Consider the following 20,412-nt stretch of genomic DNA (forward strand, 5'->3'; position numbering starts at 1 on the left):
TGACAGGCTCAGCTTCAGTCCTGTGCCCTGGCGTGTGAGACCCCACCGGGGGGGGGCACCCATGCCCCGGGGTGCAGGTACGTATGGGGATGGAGGGGACAGAACCCCGGTCCCAATGCTGACCGGCTGGGTGCTCTGGGGCAGGACACCGGCCCTTTCTAGGCCTCCATCTAGTCATCCCTAGAATGGGGTCCTGACAGAGAAGTTGCTTTGGGCCTGTTTGGGCCACTGCAGTTGTCACAGCGGGAAGAACGAACTGTGGATTGTAGCCAGCGAGCTCAGACCTGACCATCCAAGTGGGGGAATGCCTGTCCGCTGCAAAATGATTCTGCCTCTGGCCAATCTCAGTGTTAAAACAGGAAGCTGCCCTGTGCCCCCAGCTCAGAGAGCTGGAGCTCCTGCACTGCTGAATTAAGTCCCAGCACATGCCTTGCTCTTGACTTAGCCCTTAGCTGTGGCCACCAAAGCAGGCCTGCACTGATGGTCAGCTCCAGGCTCGTTCTGGGTAATGGGCATGGGACGTCCAAGCTGAAAGGGCGCTGGGGCTTGACTAGCTCAGAGTTCTTGACCTCTCGGTACCAGGCTCTATGGAGAATCTGACAAAAGCTCGGGATGCTCCCAAAAGGCCACAGGAGCACGTTTTGAGAACAAGGTCACTTGGCTGGCAGGTCACCGCAAGCTCACTCAAGCAGCTCCTTTTGGAGGAGTATGGAACCCAGGTCTTGTTCCACGTGTTCATTTTAGAGATCGATAGTGCAAATTCCTTGTTAATGATTGGGCCAGGCCTCCAGCCTCTCACCCAGGGCTCTTTACCTCTGGGAGGGAGTCATCAGTAAGAAAACTACCAAAAACAGCATCAAAGACAATACCAGGAACAAACGTGCATTGCGTTCTGGCTGTGTGGATTCCTTGCTCTACAGGGACCATCTCACCGATCCCTGACCACAGGCCTCTGGTGTAAGTCCTCACGTTGTCCCCGTATGGCAGATGAAGATGAGAAAGCCAGGGAGATGAACGGTCACTGGGTGGGTGGGTGAGTGAAGGAGCTGGAATTTGAACTAGCTCACACTAGCTCTAAAGCTGAGAGTGGCATGGACATATATACACTACCAAATGTAAAATAGATAGCTAGTGGGAAGCAGCCGCATAGCACAGGGAGATCAGCTCGGTGCTTTGTGACCACCTAGAGGGGTGGGATAGGGAGGGTGGGAGGGAGATGCAAGAGGGAGGGGATATGGGGATACATGTATATGTATAGCTGATTCACTTTGTTACACAGCAGAAACTAACACACCATTGTAAAGCAATTATACTCCAATAAAGATGTTAAAAAATAATAAATAAATAAATAAATAAATAAAGCCGTGTGCTGGGCCGCCGTGTTACGCGGCTGCCCTTCATAGGAACTTGCGACACTTCCCATCCTGGTTGCTCTCCTGGCGTGAGTGAGTAGTGGGGTGGTGAACACCCCAGAACGGGGCGTGTGGTAAGAACACAACAGGCTCTTGACATCGAAAGAAAGGAGATGCTGCAAGATGGCCAAGGGCAGCCGTGCACGTGTGTGCACGTGTGCGTGCCCGCCCTAGGGGATGGGCACTCTCGGGGTTGTGGGTGTTTGCCATCTTGCTGGCCAAAGGGGTCAGAAACCCAGTCAAGGTGAGCAAGGTGTAATCCCAGGACGGTGGGGCTGCCGAGAAACTGACTGAAAGAGAGCCGTGTGCATCCACAGGGGAGCAGAGCGGGACTCGTGGTTCAGCCCCGTCCTGGGCAGAGACTCCCAAGCCTGGAAGTGCTATGGCCGGCTGTCCCCACAGCGTCAAAGATGACAAATTTTCGTGTGACTTTCTGACACGCCAGGCTCTGTGCCCATGCCAGCCACCACCTGAGGACGTGGAGAGCCCGGAGGGGGAGGGTGCGTCTCCAGACTCTCCCTAGATCCAGGCGGGTTGTTCCTGAGGGCCACCTGGGCCCTGTGCTTCAGTTTCTTGGGCAGCTATGACCCCTCCATGACCGGTCCATTCTCCCGGGTACTTCGCATGGTCTCCTTGGAAGGCTTCCTAGCAAGGAGCAGCAGGGGGCCAGTCTAAGGTGACTGGACTGCAGCCCCATAGGTGAGCTGAGGTCCCCGAGGCTCACCTCCAAGTTCTCATAAGACCCTCCCTTTGGGAGAAGGTGCAAGTTATGGGGTAGACAATCAAGAGAACTGCCCACCCATGCTCGGACGCTCCCATTACCGCTCACCTAGATCGTGGCCATAGGCTGCCTCCATGCCCCCCACCCCGCCCCCAATCCATTCTACTCCTTGTGGCTCTATGCTGGACGTATGGTGGGCCCTTGATTGCTATTTGCCCAGAATCGCTTCCAAACCTTTAGCCTGGCATTCAAGGCCTGTGGGATCTGGCCCCGTACACCTTTCCAGCGCCGCCTACTGAATCTCCACCCCACTCTCTCTGCTGCTCACTTCTTCCCGAACACGCCACGGGCTGCCACACCTTCAGGTCTTGGCTAATGTTGTTCCCTCTGCTTGGAATGCTTTTCCCACCCTCTCCACCTGGCAAACTCCTACTCATCCTCCAACACTCAGGTCAAATGTCACCTGTTTGGTGGAGCCTTCCTGACACATTCAGGCCTCGCCTACACTCCCCTGGGCTCCCCAGTCCTGGTGCACACTGCAGGGAGAGACCAACCCTAGGACTGTACTTCTCTGGTTTCATCCTGAACCATGGGAAGAGGTCTAAAGACAAGAAGAGAAGAAGTGAGAAAATGAGAAGAGGGAGGCAAAAAGGAGGGCAAAGAACTCCATAAGTGATGGACCACCCGCTGGACTGCCCGCCTCAGGATAGCAGGGGGTCCATCATGCACAGAAAAAAAGAAGACATTTTCCACCGCTCAGATTTGTATTCCTACAAGAGTGGAACAGACAGTGGGGTTCAGGGAAATGGGCCTGGGGCCTAGGTGATTAGGAACCGCTCCCCTGCCCCTAAGATAGGCCTAGTGGCTGTACCTCGCAGGGCAGAGGCCGCAAAGCGAATGCCGCTCTGAGGGGTGGGGAAGCTGGGACCTGAGGAGCTGCACCCTGGGCTCTGAGGGCCTATTAGGGAACTCAGCGGCAGTGTAGGTCTTTATGCTTAAAAACAAGGAAGTAGGTAACCTTCTCTGCAGCCTACACAATGCCAAGGCCAGGGGAGAAGCGGAACGCTGTCATGCAGGCCTAGTGGCTGGCCCGGCTGTGGGCATCTGTACCCACCGGCACTGGGCCAAGCTCAGCTCAGTGGTCGTGGTTCCCCTAAGGGCCTGTGCCCTCACTGCCTCTGTGCTGCCCTCGGACTGAGGCAGATGCTTTGCTGGCCCTGTGGCCTCCTGTGTCTCAGCTGGGGATGCCTTGCGCCAGGCGTCCACTCCTACAGTCCTCAGAGGTCCCGGGCCAGGCCAGGTACTGGGCTGTAGATCCTGAAGGCAAAGGTGACAAATGTTTCACACTTGAGGAGCCCAGGGCTACCGGCAGAACAAAGAGGGGATGAGTAAATGAAGCCAAGTATTCCAGATGCCGTGGAAACAGCTAGAAAGTCTGGTGAGATCAGTGGGTGAATGTTTTTGTGGAACCCTAAAGACAGGCTGTTGGACAGCCGTTCAATCTGGAGTTTTCAATGGATTTTTAATAAGTAGGAAAATTCTCATTATATAATGTAAAGGAAAAAGCAAGTTATGGGCCAACTTGGAAGCACTATAGAACATTTGCTTTTTCTAAACATATTTTAAAAATATTAAACATATACATACTGCAAATATGTCTGAGAACCTCTGCAAATCTAACCCCTATCTATCACTGCTTTCTCTAGATTCCTTTTGCACTTAGAATCAACTGCACGCAGTTTAGAGCTGAACCGCTCCCTATGTTAGTTTTGTGGGCCCAAGCTTATACCTACATAGACCTTTTGAACGTTGGCTTTTCCAAGGCCAAACTCAGACTTTCTTACATCAGCTCACGAGCAAGCATTCTGGGCGATCATGTGGTGCTGAGCCTGTAGGTCAATAGCCCCGTTTCAGCAACATCATCCCTGTCTGAACAGCAGGGCTTGTGCAATGATTTGGATATTTATGACATTCTGTTCATTTTGTAAAAAGTGAGCAGAGTGCCAGAAAAAGAACCACTGCTGACACTAGTGATAGAAAACACATATGCCTCATAAACTTATTCCAACTATGAGATCATCAGGTGGGGATGTGGGTCGGGAGTCAGAGCCTGGCCGGTGGAGGGTCGGGAGCGGGAACCAGGGGTTAAGGAGAGGCTGAGCTGTGTGCAGAGATAAGCGTCTGCTGCCTGCAAAGCCCGGCTGACCTTCTGCTCCTATCACAGAGATTCCCCGGCATCCTTTCACTAAATCCCCTTTTATCTAAGCTCGTTTGAGTGGGTTTCACTTCTCTGCCACAGGAATGCCTTGCCTAGAACGACGTGCGATGCGCTGGGCACAATGCCTGGTGTGTCCGGGCCCTTGGCAAGTGCTGTTCTTTGCATGTTTATTATCACAACTGCAGGTGAAGGTCAGGGAGGTCTGCACATCCCAGAGCCAGGGCCTCTGGCCTCTGACAGGACGTGCCCTTTCAGCTCTGGGTCTCCATCCATTCTGGGGATGGACTGAAAAGTTAACCCTTCCTCGGCTCCAGGGAAAACCTATTCTGGTGAACCTCGCTTCGGACCTTCAGCCCTTGGGGACACCAGGCCTGATCAGAACCCTCCAGTTCTTGGGATTTCCCTGGCAGTCCAGTGGTTAAGACTCTGTGCTTCCAATGCAGGGGGCGCGGGTTCGATCCTTGGTTGGGGAACTAAGATCCCACATGCCACGTGGCATGGCCAAAAAATTAAAAAAAGAAAAAAAGAACCCTGATTCCTAAGCTTCAAGGCACTCAGATTTCATTTAAATGCCCTTCCCAAGGAAGTGAATGCTGACATACAATCTGAACTACCGTCTGCTTCCCAGAGGGCACCTCCCCTCTCACTTCCTCAACGTGCCCGAGGTGAAGCTCACCCAGGATAGAAGGGCTTGTCTATTCCAGAAAGGAATGTGCTTCTCCCCAGAGGAGCAGCTTGTCTTTCATACAGCTGTTCCTAGGGCTCAGGGGCAGCCCCGCCCCCGCCCCCCCAGGTAAGAGGAAACTGCGGGTCCCTGGGGCAGTGGGTCTTAGGGATGCCTGCCTCAACTTACCCACAGTGAGGCTGCTAACCGACGCTCCTCTCAGAGGCAAGCCTCTCCGGATGGAGCTCATGCCTCTCACTTGCCCTCCCAACTGGGCCTCAAAACTGGCAGCTGACTGCTCGTTGCAAAAAACACTGAGAAGGTCATGAGGTGCAGCTGAGGGGCAGTGGAGGGGCTGAGCTGGGAGTCAGAAGACCCTGGCACACACCCCAGCTTTGCTCTTGCCTGCCTGGAGCATCTTGGACAAGTTTCTCAGCTGTGCTAAGAACTGACTTTCTATCTTTAAAATGGGGAATGCAAGGATTGCACAAGATAGTGCCAAGGGCGCGGCAATGAGAGCGTCACCTGTGCCATTTTAGACCTTAGGAGGGGTGTCACTTGGACTGTATGAGTTACAAGACTCTCACCTGTCCCACATGAAGCTTCTGGAAGGGTAAGAGCCCAACAGCTATAACATCTGGGGCCCAAGTTCAGTGTTTATTCCCAGTATCGACTGAAAACTGGCCCTGAAGTTTACAAACTGGGTCAACCAGCCCTAGCAGAGCCTGGATAAGGAGTTAAGGGGCAGCACAAGCTAGTGGGTGAGGGCTGGAGCCCAGCCGCCCAGCCCTCCATGGACCCTGTGACACTGGACATGTCACTCAACCCCTCGTGTCTGCTTCTTCTGCCATAAAGTGGGGATCACAATAACAGAACCTGCTTTACAGGGTTGTTTGAAGATCTGATGAATCAATGCAGATAAAGAGGTCAGTGTTCATTAAATGCAGACATCCGAAGGGCCTGGACTCCTCCTACTTCCTGGCCTTTGACCACGAGCTGCCTGTGGCATCTCTTGCTTTGTTGTCTAGAGGCCTCTCTGGGTGGTGAACAGTGGCTGGCCTGGGAACCAGGGGGTATCGCCTCTGATCCCAGGTCTGCCTCTAACTTCCTGTACACCCTGGGCCTGCCCTCTCCATCACCCTCTCCTCCACTCAACCAGCACTGGTGAAAATGTACTGCCGTGCTCAGTCACGTGTGGTGCAGGTTCCTGGGCACGGTTTAGACTTTTTAATTAAAAAATCGAGGTATAGTTGACTTACAATATTATGTTAGTTTCAGATGCACAATACAGTGATTCAAAATTTTAATAGATGATACTCCATTTAAAGTTACTATAAAATATTGGCTATATTCCCTGTGTGGTTTAGTCTTGATAAGGACTTATTAGCTGCTTTGTTCATAACGAGACCTGACCTCTGCCTAGGATTGGGGGCCCGCAGAGGCGGCTGGCTTGGCTTCCTGGCAGCTCCAGACTCGGTGAGCTTGGGCTCCCTGAGGGTTAGCATGGTGACGCCATGTCAGAGGTTGGCACTGGCTCAGCGAAGCCCGTCACATGGAAAGGGCCCAGTAAACATGAGCTCTTCTTACTATTATGTGGAAGGGCTGGGATCAGAAACGCTCTTGTCTTTTACTCTCCCCTCGTCATCCCTCAAAAGGTCAGAAGGGTAAGGGGCAGGGCGGGTGTGCTGAATCAGGTGGTTGGGCAGGGGCAGGCCAAGGGAGTGGGGGCACACTCTAGCTCATGATCACGTTCACGCTGCTTTTCCTTCTGACGAGGGCGGGGTTGGGGACCAGGGCTGTGGCAGCTGCTGGCACCCAGGTTCCTGGCCATCGCTGAGAAGTCCCCTGGCGTTTGGTCCAGCTTCTCCCGGGCCCCGCCCCGCCACCAGGCCAGCCTGTGTGGGTCCTGACCAGACCCAGCTCCCTCAGACCCGGCAAGGCTGTGCATCAGACCTCCTGACAGCTGTTAAAGGTGCCACTCTGAAAAGAGGGAGAATCTCCCTGCTACAGGGGCTCAGCACCTGGGGCAGGGGTGCAGGTGGTCCCATGGGAGCTGGGACTCAGGATCCAGCTTGGGGTCAGCCTGAGGAGCCGTCCATCTGCACAGGCGGTCAGTGGGGGGCAATCCAGGGGCTCCATTTCCTGAGGCCCAGCCACCTCCCCTGACCCCAGAGGGGACTTACCCAGGCCCAGGTTGGAGATGGTCTTGAGGTCTGTGCAGCTGCTGGCCTCAAGGATGGCCTGGGGCAGCCTCAGCTTGAAGGGCAGTAAATCTCTGTGGAGACACGAGGGGTCGGAGGTCAAGTCCGGGGAGGGGCCTGTGTGTCCATTCTCGGCCCCCACCGCCCCCAAATCCTCAGCCCATAAAGGAAGAACCCCGGCAACCCCGCTGGCGGCTGGGATCGCCACACAGACTGGAAACTTCCCTGGGGCCGAGGGGCGGAGTCCTGAGGCTGAGGGAGCAACACGTCAGATCCGGGTCCTGTGCCTGCACTGGCCCCAGAGATGCTAAGACCCTCCTTGGGCGTGGAGGGGGTGCGGGGAGAGGCTTTATCCCCAGTTTTCTTGGCCCTGGAAGTCCAGGCAGCTTCTTCTAAAGGTGCTATTCTGGGTAAGGCGAGTGACCCACCCCTTCCAGCCCTCTGACCCTCGCTGCTCCACGCTGAGATGTGCAGCGGGCGCACAGCCAGACTCCCCTGGTGAACCTACCGCCAGGTACCCCCTGGCGAGCACACAGACAGACAGACACCCCTGACGACACAGTCAGCCAGCTCTGTCTGCTGCCTTTGGTCTGAATGGGGATCTTTTCAGCGATCTCTCCAGAGATCTCCCAGAAGGGATCTAGACACCCTCCCCCTTTATTGTACAGATGGGGAAACTGAGGCCCAGAGAGGGAAAGGAAGATGTCCAGGCCTGGACACACGGTGGGTGGAGGGCAGAGTGTGCTGAGCCCCAGGTCTCCTGACTTCAAGCCCAGGGCTGTTCCGTGGGGCAGGAAGGGGAGTGTGGCCCTGCAGGGGCCCCAGGATGGCTGGTCCCAATTCTACGTCTCAGCCTGGCATTCAAGGCCCATCACAGTCTGACCCCCTTTTCCAGCCGTATCCTCAGCTCTGTCAACCTTCTCCCCAAACCCTGATTCCAGTCATTGAAATCCCATCTGTCCAGGCCCACTGACAGCCTTGCGTGATGGCCATCCGTCCCCGGGGGTCTTCATGGCCTTACCGTCTATACCGCACCCTCCATCTCCTCCCTGTGAACTACGTGCGAGCCCTGGAAGTTCCTGGAAGGGGCGGGCAGCTTTTCACGTCTCTGATGCCCCCAGAGCCCTCAGCACACACCACAGAGGCTCAGAGGGTGTTTGCCGAATGACCCGTCTAAACTTCAGGTACTGGATTGGGGGAGAGCAGGGCAGAGGCCGCCTGGGATGCGGGTCGCCAGGAAGTTTGCCAGACCACCTCTGCCCATCAATACAGGCTGTGTTGCTCCGCGGGGTGCCCCCACCCCTTCATAGGAAGTGTTTTCACCGGGGAAAAACACTCTGCTTATGGAATAGCAGGATGGGGGAAGGTGGGAGAAGATTCTGGGCCCTTTTTTGAGTTCCTGGGTTGTGGCCTTTGGCTTCTCCATTGTCAATGGGGTGGGCGTGGCCCGTCGATCTTTGCTTCATTGTCATAGTTGTGTGATTCTGAGCATCTGAGGCCGTCCGTGGGCCCCCTGTCAGCCCTTCCAGCCAGGCCAGGCCTGGATGCAGACCGGACGGGCCCTCAGTGCTCCATCCCCACCTCAGGCCCTGCCCGGTCACCACTACCCCACTCTCTAATTTTGAAGGGTGGCAGATTTCATCCCGGTGTTGCCTGTCTACCTGGTTGGCTGTCTGGCCTGCCACTGGGGCTTCCAAACGTTCCTGGGCCACTGCATATATTGAAATGGCCAGCAGAATCGCTCGGCTCACCTGGCACCCACCCCCGACCACCAGGGCAATCTCTGACACCCCCTCCCCACCTCCTCTGTGTACTGCTCAAGATGCTGCAGTCGTGGCTGCCGATCACACCCCAGCCTGGGACCCCGGCGTCCAGGGCCTGCCCCAGCCTGCTTCCCGCCTCCTGCCCACCACAGAGCCTTCCCTTGCACTCGGGGCCTCCTGGCTGCCTCCCAAAATGTCATTTTCCTACAGTGAATGTCCCCTGCTCATTCCCACCTCTGAGCTCTGCATGGAGGGAACGCCCCCCTCGTCCCTTCCACCTATGTCTACTTAGAGTCTACACATTCTTCAAGGCCGCACCATGGATCTCCTCCTTCTCCATAACCCAGTATTGTTCAAGGATTTCATGCACGTCTGCCATCCCACCCCCATCATCCAGTTCAGCAATTTATCCAGGGGCCACCTCTTCTGATCCAAGGAAATGCATACACAGGATGGGGGTGTTCGTTGAGCATCTACTGTGTGCCAAGTATCGGGCTGGGTGTTACCCAGGTTGGGCCTTACATCACATCATGTTATTATTATCGTAACACAGCAACCCTATGTAACACAGCAACCCTATGGACAGGCATTATTACTTTTGTATTAGTTAATTCTGGATCAGCTCCTGGGGGAGCTGCTAAGATGTGGATTCTCAGATCCTCGCCCAGGGGTTCTCAATGTTGAGTCTGAGTGTGGGTCAGGAATCCACATTTTTAAACAGCTCTCAAGTAGATCCTGATGACCACAGCCTTGGGTGGGAATCAGGGCGCCCAAAGCAAAAATAAAAATTAAGCACTTCTCCAGATATATAATATATATACATGTACATATATATGTACATGTATATATACACCTTATAAACTATTAAGTCCTTAAAATGCATTCACAAAAGTAGAAATTAGAAAAATAAGATTTTTAGAGTAAGCGTTCTAACATTTGCCCCCGCATTCTGGTGGATCAGCTTGTGTAGCTCGTAGAGTGCAAACACCCCTCTCTAGAGGCCTCTGTCCTAGCTGGTGACGTTCAAACTTTGTTGACCATGACCGTCAGTAAGAAACACATTTGGCATCTTGATGTCATGTACACACACACACACACACACACACACACACACACACACACCCCTAAAGAGTTTAGCAAAACAAGACTTATTCCAACTACAAGAGACACATTCTGATATTTTCCAGTCTAGTTTAACTTTTCATTAAAAAAAAAAAGAGCCCGTCATGATCCCCTAAGCTGACTTTATGATCCCCTCTGGGGTGTTTTCTAACAGCAACAACTAATTCTCCAAGTCTCTGGACGCCAATGGGATGTCCCACAAGTTAATGCCGGCACTAACTGCCTGTAGTCAGCACGGACCCACAGGTTAAGGACTCAGTCCCACCACTTCGGATGCCCGTTGCAAGTCTCAGGCCACCTGTACTTCTGACCGGCTGGCTATAAATCAGGGGCTCTCATGACCCCCTCCTCACGTTTGAGAGTTCGCCAGCTTGGCTCACAGTACTCAGGAAAACCCTTTACTTACGTTTACTGGCTTATTATACGGATACAACTCAGGAACAGCCAGATGGAAGAGGCGCGTAGGCAAGCTTTAGGGGACAGGGCTCCCTTCCACGCCTCTCTGGGTTCACCACCCTCCCAGCACCTCAATGTGTCTGTCCCTCAGCTGGGAGGTTGGTGGGTGGGGCTGAAAGTTCCAGCCCTTTGATCACCTGTCTTCCCGGTGACCCGCCCCATCCTGAGGCTGTCTAGGGGCGCCACCTGTTTATCGTTTAGCATAAACCCAGGTGTGACTGAAAGGGGCTCATTAGGAATAACAAAAGACACTCCTGTCATTCAGGAAATTCCAGGGCGTTAGGAGCTCTGTGTCCAGAAGCTGGACAAAGGCCAAATATATTTTCGTACCAATATACTGTTACCTCTTAGTGGGCGGTGACCCACAGATTAAAAGCCCCATGCTCCACGTATATTATCTCATTAGTTCTTTCACACAGGCTAGCTTTCTCTTCCCCTCAGGGGCGTGGCTCCCCCCGCCCCACCCAAGGTCCTATAAAGCTTTGGGGTGACCTGGGGACTGCTTCCAGCATGGAAGGCCCAGGCCTATGAAACCATATCTGCACCCCCGCGATGCCCCACGGCTCCGTCTTCTCACAGATCCTGGGTGACTTCTGTGGTTTTCAGAGTCAACCACTGCAGAGGGAAAAGCGTGACTTCCTTTCAGTTAAAAGAATTTTAATTTTTTTTTAAGTGAGGGAGAGGCAGAAAGACAGGAAAAACCAGCATGAACTTTGGAATCGAGGGCCCTGGTAAACCCCTAGCTCTGCCATTCCTGGCTGGGTGTCATTTCCTTGTCTTGGTCTGCCAGTGGACAGGACGCCCTCTTACGGGGTTACTATAGAAACCACGCAGCACAGCAGGGGAGCGTCTACTGGGAGCTTGTTCCTTTCCTCCCCCTGCTGGGAGCTCGGGTCAAGGGTGCTTCTTGCGGGCCTCCCAGCAGTGCGGTCAGGCCCCTTCCCTCTGCCCCCCTAAACCAGGACCGTCCAAAGGCAAGACTGTGGCTCCTGGTCAAGGTGGCTGGGAAGGCAGCTCCGGTCATAGTGATAACAGCTTCCTTCGAAGGAGAAGAGGCCCAGCCCGCCTCCCCCTCCTGCCAGGAGGACGGTGGCAGACTAGTCACCTAGGCTGGGTGCCCGGCCACCTCCTAGAGAGGGCAGGCCCAAGGGGCTCCTCCTTTCTTTCCTCATTTCGGTTAATGGCACCCATTTCACAAGGCTACTGACTCCTGACCCCAGGCTGTGCTGAGGATCGGACCTCACCATCCTTGAAAGGGGCTTAGCAGAGTGCCTGGCGTGTAGGAAGTGCTCCAGGAATGGCCAAGCGTGTTCACGCTCCTGTACCCAGGATAGGAGCCCTGACGTCTCCCCAGGCTTCCCCTGCTGCCCCGACCCCTCCCTGCAGTGACTGCCCCCAGCCTGCTCGGTTCCCCATCCCCTGCCCCGGCGGGGGCCCGATGGCTGCGGCGCCTGGCTGGCGTCCCCACTGCCCTCGCTCCAGCCCACCACCGGCTGCGGCCACGTGGCTCTGCTCGAGTGCAATCTGTCCGTGAGCAGCAGCGAGCTCCCAGCACCCGAGGAAGGAAGTCCCCGCACGCAGCTCCTGGGCACGGCGTTCCAGGCCTCCCAGGCCTTATCCCCCCACCCATGTGCCCAGCTCTCCCCCGAAGCCATTCCCAAGCTGCCCGCAGCTTGCCTGCTGCCAGGCCTTTGCCCGCGCTGCGTCCTCTAGCTGAATTCTCTTCCTGTCCTGCTTTGCCTGGCCTCCAGTGTCACCCTTCCCACCAAGAGGGCCTGGACTCGCCCCGCGCGGGGAAGGGGAGGAGCTGCCGCTGGAGGGGAAGGAGCACAGGCGTCCTCTAGGTGGAGAACTGAGCTGTGTGACCTGAGGCAGGTCAACTCCAGCTGCAGCTTCTTCATTTACCGATAGAACAGCAATAAGGGTACGCTTGATCCTTTCTGGAGGATTCACTCCGTGCCAGACGCTCTGCTGAACAAGCTCCTTGCAAGGATCTCGCGTCTGGTCCTCGGCACGACCTGGGGCAGGGGTCGAGGGCCACATGAAGTGAGTCTGCAGTGATAACACCTCCCCGGCAGCAGCGTGCGGGGTTAGAAAGAGCTCTGTGGGCAGCGTGCAGCACAAGCCCGACTCAACACAGACGCCCGGTCCACAGAGCTGGTTGCAGCCGTCACTGCCACGGTCCCACCCGGACCCCTTGGATGCCTTTCACCGGCTCTGCGCACCCATAGCCCAGCCTTGCAGGGGTTTGCTCCTGAGGGCCAGCACCCGTGACCCTCAGAGGCTTGTCCGGACACACTGGAGCCTCACGGCCTGCCCCAGTGGCCCTGCAGAGAGCCACAAATGCCTGGGTGTGCTGGCTTGGGGGTACAGAAGCCCAGCCCCGTGGCTTTATAGTGGACCCCGAGGTCTGCTTTATGCTCCAGAGCTGCTGGAGGGATCTGGCTGAGGCTGGGACGGCCCCTGCAATGGACCCTTGCTGGGCTTCTCTCCGGTCCCTGTCCTGCGCCCCACTCCCTTGTCGCTTCCTCCTTGGGGGCAGGTCCTTCAGCGCCCCCTGCACATGGAACCTCCTTTCCAAGTGTGCCCCTAGGAGACCCCCAGCTAGGCTGTTACTATCATTTTCTTAGAAGCAGTTCCCAAACCCTGGTTTGCAGACAGGCTTGTTATAAATGCAGATTGTCTGTCCCTTTATCTTACTTCTTCCTCCAGCATCTATGGCATGGGTATTATCGTTCCCATTTTACCAAAGAGGAAGTTGAGAGATTAAGATTAGCTCAAATTCTGGGCTCTGCAATTACATCATCATTCATTCGTTCATTCACTCACTCGAAGCACCTAGCATGGGCCAAACACTAGACTAGTGCCTTCTACTAAGGTAGAACTTCTCAGAATAGGAAAGGGCCTGACTCTGAGAGCCTGACATGTCATAACGTACAAAGGGTCAGGGAGCCATTGATGCTTTGCTTTGTGGGCCTAGAAGGACATGCTAGGTCATCAGAATCATCGTGGAGCGTACACAGTGGGGCGGCTGTAGAAAAGATCATGGACCTTGGAGCTCTATCTACTTTGAATCCCCACGCTGCCATTTCCTGTTGACCTGCGACCAGTTCTGAATAAATAGACCAGCTCTGAGGGTGGTTACCAGACACCCTCTCCACCCAGCAGCTGCTTCACAATCACAAGCCCTCTCCCACGGAGGGAGGGTATCAGCCCTTCCTGCTGTTCCTACAGGAAGTTCCTTCTATAACTCCTCCAACAGGGCGGGTCAGGTCCACACAGGACTCCAAGCTGTTCTGGAAGCCGGAATACAGGAAGCTGGTATGATGGGCAGTGAGCCCAGGGGGCAGGTGGTGGTGAGGGAGGGGACTTTACCGGCCGGTCCAAGCAAGCAGCAGAGCCAGCACCCCCCTTCACAGTTACCAGGGTGAAGCCGGGGGACTGTCCCCTCTCTCTGCATCCTGTGGGCTCCACACTTCCCTCTGGGGGCTTCCCTGTGACACCCCCATCCCCACCCAAGGTTGCATGGACATCTATTGCCATCAGATGACCTCCTGGGGGCCTGGGCTACTCACCTACTGACACAGTAGAATGCGATCAGTCTGAAGATGTCCTCAAACACAAGAACCGAGCCTTCCAGGTACAATACTGAGGAGAGAGGACAGAGGCCTTGGATGAGTGTCCCTGTCAAAGGGGAGGAAGGTCCCTGGGGAGGGCGTGTCTGCTCTGTGCTCACTGTAGGTCGCAGCACCTGCTGCAGCACCCGGCCTGCTGCGGCCGCATGTACATCAGCTGCCCAGTGGACCACAGGGAGGTGAGAAATGAACTTCTGTGGTGTTAACCCACTGAGATTTCAGGGGCCTTTCTATCGTCGCAGATGGTGTTACCTTAACTAATACAAGCTCCTCATATTGAGCACAATAACACAGAAGGCTCTAGATTGTAAAAGCAGAATTTAAAAACGATTTGAGGGAATTCCCTGGTGGTCCGGTGGTTAGGACTCGGCGCTTTCACTGCTGAGGGCGCAGGTTCAATCCCTGGTCTGGGAACTAAGATCCCGCAAGCTGCACAGCGCGGTCAAAAAAAAAAAAAAAAAAAGTCTTGAATTAAACTTTCAAGGTCATCTCCACTTGCCAATTCTGAGGGCTGTGACGGGCCAGCAGGAGGACAGTTTCCCTGTTCTGCTGTGGCCTCCTGGAGGTTCACTGGTCCAGGGGTGCTGGACTGAGGCCACTGGCCTTTTACCCAAGAACCCCAGGGCCTGTTAGAACCTCACTTGATTTGGCTGCACGTGTAATCCAAGAGTGACGGTGACCCCAATATTTTTCAGCTGTGACAAGGAAGAGGGATCAAAGCATTTGCCCAAGAGCCCATCCCAGGGTGGATATGGCTGCTCGGAGGGGCAGGGCGCCGGGGTATGGCAGTCAGTGCCCGAAGCTGGGGCGGACTGCCCAGGGGAAAGCGTGGCACCACACCGTGCACTGCTGCAGAGCCCCAGGGCAAGGGGCCCAGACCACCTGAGTGAGCCACTCATCAGGGCTCTCAGCAGCCGTCCATCCGCATACCTCCTGACTCTCATTCCAGGGCTCCATATGTCCAACAGGCGACGCTCCCAGCACGTGGGACCCCACAGTGTACTTTTCTGGGCCTCAGAGGGTCCAGGAAATATGTGTGCATCACACTTCAGTTCTAATTTCCTGAGGTTCTTCTAGCGCCCATGGGGCAGAGGGGGAAGGCAGGACCCGGGTTCCAGGCCTGGCTCCAACCCTGGGATCAACAGTGTGACTCTGGGTACACCCCTCCCCTTCTCAGCACCTCAGACCCGCCACCTGCAAAGGGAAGGAGCCCTTCCAACCGTAAGCACTCGCGCATCTAGGTGACAGCAGCCTGCTGTCCTATTTTTCAAAGCCTAGGACAGCTTTCCGCTGCATTGGTGATCTGCGAGATGGTTACAGGGGACACGTGAACCAACACGTTTTGTTCTAATAGCTTTATTTTAATACATTCCTTCCTTCTAATACTATTGCACTGTTATACACAGTTAACATGATTTTTTAAAAGATTACATTCATCATTTATTTATGGCAAAGAGACCATGGTATCCCACTAGGATACTTATAAAAATTTAAAAGGGAGTTTAAAGAAAAATATTAGATAGATTACAGTACTCGGAGGTACTGGGAAGATGCCCATAAAGGACAAGTCCGAGAAACATCAGTGCATGGAATTACCACCCTCTATGAGTTAACGGCCATGAGGCAGCTAATGGCGCCACCTAGTGGCACATTACTGCATCGCCCACTCTCTCCACAGGAAGCAGCACAAACTGGCCAAAAGATCTCCGGTAGTTGGGAGAGGTAAAGAGAACGCTCCACCTGCAAAATGGGAATGTAAAGACCTTTCTCAAGAATCCTTCAAGGGGGATTAGTGGTGATGCGCGCAAAAAGCCTAGCCTCCTATGCTGGACCTGCTCAACAATTAGCAGGTTTTCTTCATCATTGAGACATGGTCTGACCTCTGCAGACGCACATTAAACCCTTAAGATAGTCAGTCCCTCCCTCTCCTGTGCCCCTGGCACTTTCTATAAAGCCTGCAGCTCCTTTAGACATAGTTTACCTCACTCTGGTCCGCTCCTCGGGTGCAGGGACCAGGGCTCATTCATTTTTGTAGCTGGAGCCAAGCAAACTTCTAGTGACCCAATCACATTTTTACTGTGAAAACTGTAGATCTGTCAAAGCACAAGCAATGGTCAAGGCTCATGTTTGTTTCTTTGTAACCAGGTCTCTTCTGCCCCAGTCCCCTGCTCGCACCTCCCCGTCCTGCTCATGGGAATAGCGTCCCTGCACACCAAGGACACACCGGGGGAGCTCCTGTATGCCGGGGCCAGGACTTTGCCCACATTTGAGTCTCCCTCGGTGCCCAGCACAGTGTGTGGCATGCGGTTTGGGACATAATTAATGTCTGCTAAATGTCTGTCTGGGAGGGAGACCCCAGAGGATTAGAGGCCCCCAGGGGCGTCTGGTTAGTCTCAGACCTCCCACTGCGTAGATCATGGTCCTCCCTGCAGGGGCCCAAAGGGACACCTGGGACTTGAGGGAGTCCCGACAGGCAGCCTCACACTGTTCTGGAGCAGAGGTGAATGCAAACCGTAAGAGTTAGACGATCCTTTGTTCCAGTGGGTGGTGGTAGAGCTCAGCTTCCAGGACCGCCCTGTGTCCTGCACTGGCCTCGTGGTTGTATGCAGGCGCCCAGGCCAAACAGCCCGAGTGTGAACGTGTCTCCAGCACATTATTGCTTATCCTACCTGCGCCTCGGTTTCTTCAGCTGTATAACAAGGATAGGAAAGTACCCACATGTTGTGGGTTGAATTGTGTCCCCCCGAAAAATACGTTTCAATCCTAACCCCAGGTACCTATGAATGTGACCTTATTTGGAAAGAGGGTCTTGTCGGGTGGAATCAAGTTAACACAAGGTCAGAATGCATGGGGTGGGCCCTAAATCCAATGATTGGTGCCCTTATAAGAAGACAGGTAGGACTTCCCTAGTGGCACAGTGGTTAAGAATCTGCCTGCCAATGCAGGGGACACGGGTTCGAGCCCTGGCCAGGGAAGATCCCACATGCTGCGGAGCAACTAAGCCCATGTGCCACAACTACTGAAGCCCACGAGTCACAGCTACTGCAGCCTGTGCGCCTAGAGCCCGTGCTCCCCAACAAGAGAAGCCACCACAATGAGAAGCCCGTGCACTGCAACGAAGAGTAGCCCCTGCTCGCCACAACTAGAGAAAGCCCGCGTGCAGCAACAAAGACCCAACACAGCCAAAAATAAATAATAAATAAATTAATTAAAAAAAAAAAAAAAAGAAGACAGGTGAAGACCTGGGACACAGACACAGAGAGGAAAAGACCATGTGAATGGAGGCAGACACTGGAATACAGCTACGAGCCAAGGATTGCTGGCTGTCACCAGAAGCCAGGAGAGTGCCTTGAACAGATTCTCCCTGGTCTCCAGAAGGAGCCAACCCTGCCAACCTCGACTTGGGATTGCTGGCCTCCGGGCCTTTGCTCATGCTGTCTCCTCGTGCACGGAGGATCCAGCTTCCCCCTTCCCTGCCTTGAGGGATCAGCTCCAGGTCCACTTTCTGCCTCAAAGCCTTGCTGGTACTCCGACCTCTCCCACAGGAAAGCCACATGCAGGAGGTACTGTCCAAATCACACATTCTTGGCTCAGGAAGCAGGGTATATGTGCTCACATTGTGATGTGAGCCGAGGGTTCTCAGACGGTGAGACTGAGAACAGGAACGGGTCTCACTTTGCCCATCACCGGCACTGTGCCCAGCCCTGCGCCTGGCACGCAGGGGAGGCTCTGAGGAGGCCTCCTGGTGTCAGAATCAAGAGTGGACCAAATCTCCAGAGATAGAAAGTACATCCGTGGCTGCTTAGGGCTGGAGGGGAAAGGGGACAGGGGACACGGGATGGAGTTTCTTTTTTTTTAATTGTGCTAAACTATGAAAAACATAAAGTTTAGCATTTAAACCATTTTTAAGTGTACAGTTCAGTGACATTAAGTACATTCACACTGTGCAACACGGGGCTTCTTTTCTGAGGTGTTGAAAATGTTCTCAGATTGACCTTGGTGAGGGCTAGACAACTGAATATACCAAAAGCCACTGAATCGTACACTTTAAATGGATGAACTGTATGATACTGAATACATGGAATAAATACATCTCAGTAAAGCCATTATTAAAAAAAAGAAAATGCATACATACAGAGTGGACTGAATTTCACTTCCTGTATTATGTTTTTCTGGGATTTTTATAATGAGCATATATGACTTCTGTAAGTAGAGAAGCTATAAAGATTCTCTGAATTTTTCTTGAATTTCCTGAATCTCTCTGTAAATTTTTCTCAGAAACCGATGGGTTTCCAGAGTCCTCTCACTCATGCTGCTTCGGTGCCCCTCACAGCACTGCGGGCACAGCTGACAAGCTCCCCGCGTCAGCCACTGCCTGCTGGGTCCTCCCATCAAAGATGCTGGCAACCTCGGCTCACCTTTGAATCCTTGAGCAGCAACTCCTCCAGCTTCCAGCCTCCTCAGCAGAAACCGCGGCGGGAACACGCCAGACCCTGTCTAAACCATCCCGCTTTCACAGAGTGAGGAGAGAGAAAGGGCACCAGCCAGACCCACCTGCTGTGTCCCAAGGTGACAACAGGTGACAACACTGGGGCTCTGCCCCTGCCTAGAGGAAAGGAAACTTTTCACCTCATGACTCACCATCAAGGCTGAATCGGGACAAGGTGGAGACTCCGGGTCTACACACGCCGGCCTGGCTTCTAGCATTTACAGTCTCAACGTCAGTTATCCATGAAGAACCGAAAGCCGTTAGAAGATTTTTTGTTTTAAGAAATTCCATCTTATCACTCAATAATACAAATGAACTGCCAAGGCAGGAACTGTGTACGTATCTTTTGTTCTCCATGGTACCCCCAGCACCAGGCGTGGCGCTTTTAGCAAATTGCTCCACCTCTGTGATTACATTATTGAATGTCGTAAATGGAGTCATGCGGTACATAGTCTTTGAGATGGGCTTTTCCCACTCTGCATAATTTCCTCGAGGGTCATCCAAGTTATAGAGTGAATCAATATCCCGTTCCTTTTTAGTGCTGAGTAGTAACCTATGGTCTGGATGTACCATAGTTTCCTTGGTCATTCACCCACTGAAGGACATCTGGGAATTTCCGGTTTTTAGTTATTATGCACAAAGCTGCTGTGGAACATTTATGTACATGCTTCTGCATGAAAATATGTTTTCCTTTCTCTGGGATATATGCCCAAGAGTGCAACTGCTGGGTCACATGGTAAGTCTACCCTTCATTTTCAAAGGAAGGGCCAAACTGCTCTCCCGAGTGGCTGTACCATTTTACGTCCCACCAGCGATGAAGGAGTGATTCAATTTCTCCCCATCCTCGCCAGCTGGATGTTGTCACTATTTTTTATTTTGGCCATTCCACTAGGTGTAGAGTGATATCTCATTGTGGTTTTAATTTGCATTTCTGTAATTTGCATTTCAAAAAGATGTTGAATGCCCTTTCGTGTGTACATCCTCTTTGCTCAAGTGTCTATTCATGTCTTTTCCTATTTTCTAATTGGACAGTTTCTTTTAATGTTGAATTTTTAAAAAACGTTTTATTAAGATATCATTCACACACTATACAATTCACCAATTTAAAGTGCATGATGGTCTTAGTATATTCACAGAGTTGTGCAACCATCATCACAATCAATTTTAGAACATTTTCATTAGCCCCCCAAACAAACCCTGTACCCATTAGCAGCCACTTTCCATCCCTCCCTCCTCCTAGCTTCTGGAAGCCACGAATCTACTTTCTGTCTCTATGGATTTGCCTGTTCTGGACTTTTCATATACATGGAATCATACAGTATGTGGCCCTGTGGGTCTGGCTTCTTTCATTTAGCATCATGCTAAATGTTCATCCGTGTTCATCCCTGTCTGTGTTGCAGCAGGGGTCAGCACTTCATTCCTCTTTATGGCTGAATAATATTCTGTTAGATGGATGCACCACATTTTCTTTATCCATTCATCACTGATGGATATTTGGGTTGTTTCCACTCTTTGGCTACTACAAATAATACTGCATTGAACATTTGTGTACAAATGTTTAAGTGGACATATGTTTTCATTTCTCTTGGGTATATTCCTAGAAGTGGAATTGCTGGGTCCTACAGTAACTCTACATGTTTAAGAAACTGCCGGACTGTTTTTCAAAGCAACTGCACCATTTTACATTCCCACTAGCAATGGATGAGGTTCTGCTTTCTCCACACCTTTGCC

The 20,412-nt window shown here is 53.2% G+C and overlaps 1 protein-coding gene across 3 annotated transcripts in view; it reads right to left on the reverse strand.

Annotated features, from left to right (window-relative positions):
- Positions 1–20,412, reverse strand: part of RIN3 (Ras and Rab interactor 3) — a 120,837-nt gene that overhangs the window by 25,331 nt on the left and 75,094 nt on the right. For all 3 annotated transcript variants that reach the window (XM_082451231.1, XM_082451230.1, XM_082451229.1), the window contains exons 4-5: positions 14,133–14,205; positions 7,199–7,290 (exon numbers count right to left, since the gene is read on the reverse strand). In XM_082451231.1, coding sequence (XP_082307357.1) covers positions 7,199–7,290; positions 14,133–14,205 — 165 coding nt within the window. The remainder of the gene's footprint in view (positions 1–7,198; positions 7,291–14,132; positions 14,206–20,412) is intronic.

The sequence above is a fragment of the Balaenoptera physalus genome, assembly GCF_965194825.1.
Source record: "Balaenoptera physalus genome assembly, chromosome: 2".
Taxonomy (NCBI): Eukaryota; Metazoa; Chordata; class Mammalia; order Artiodactyla; family Balaenopteridae; genus Balaenoptera; species Balaenoptera physalus.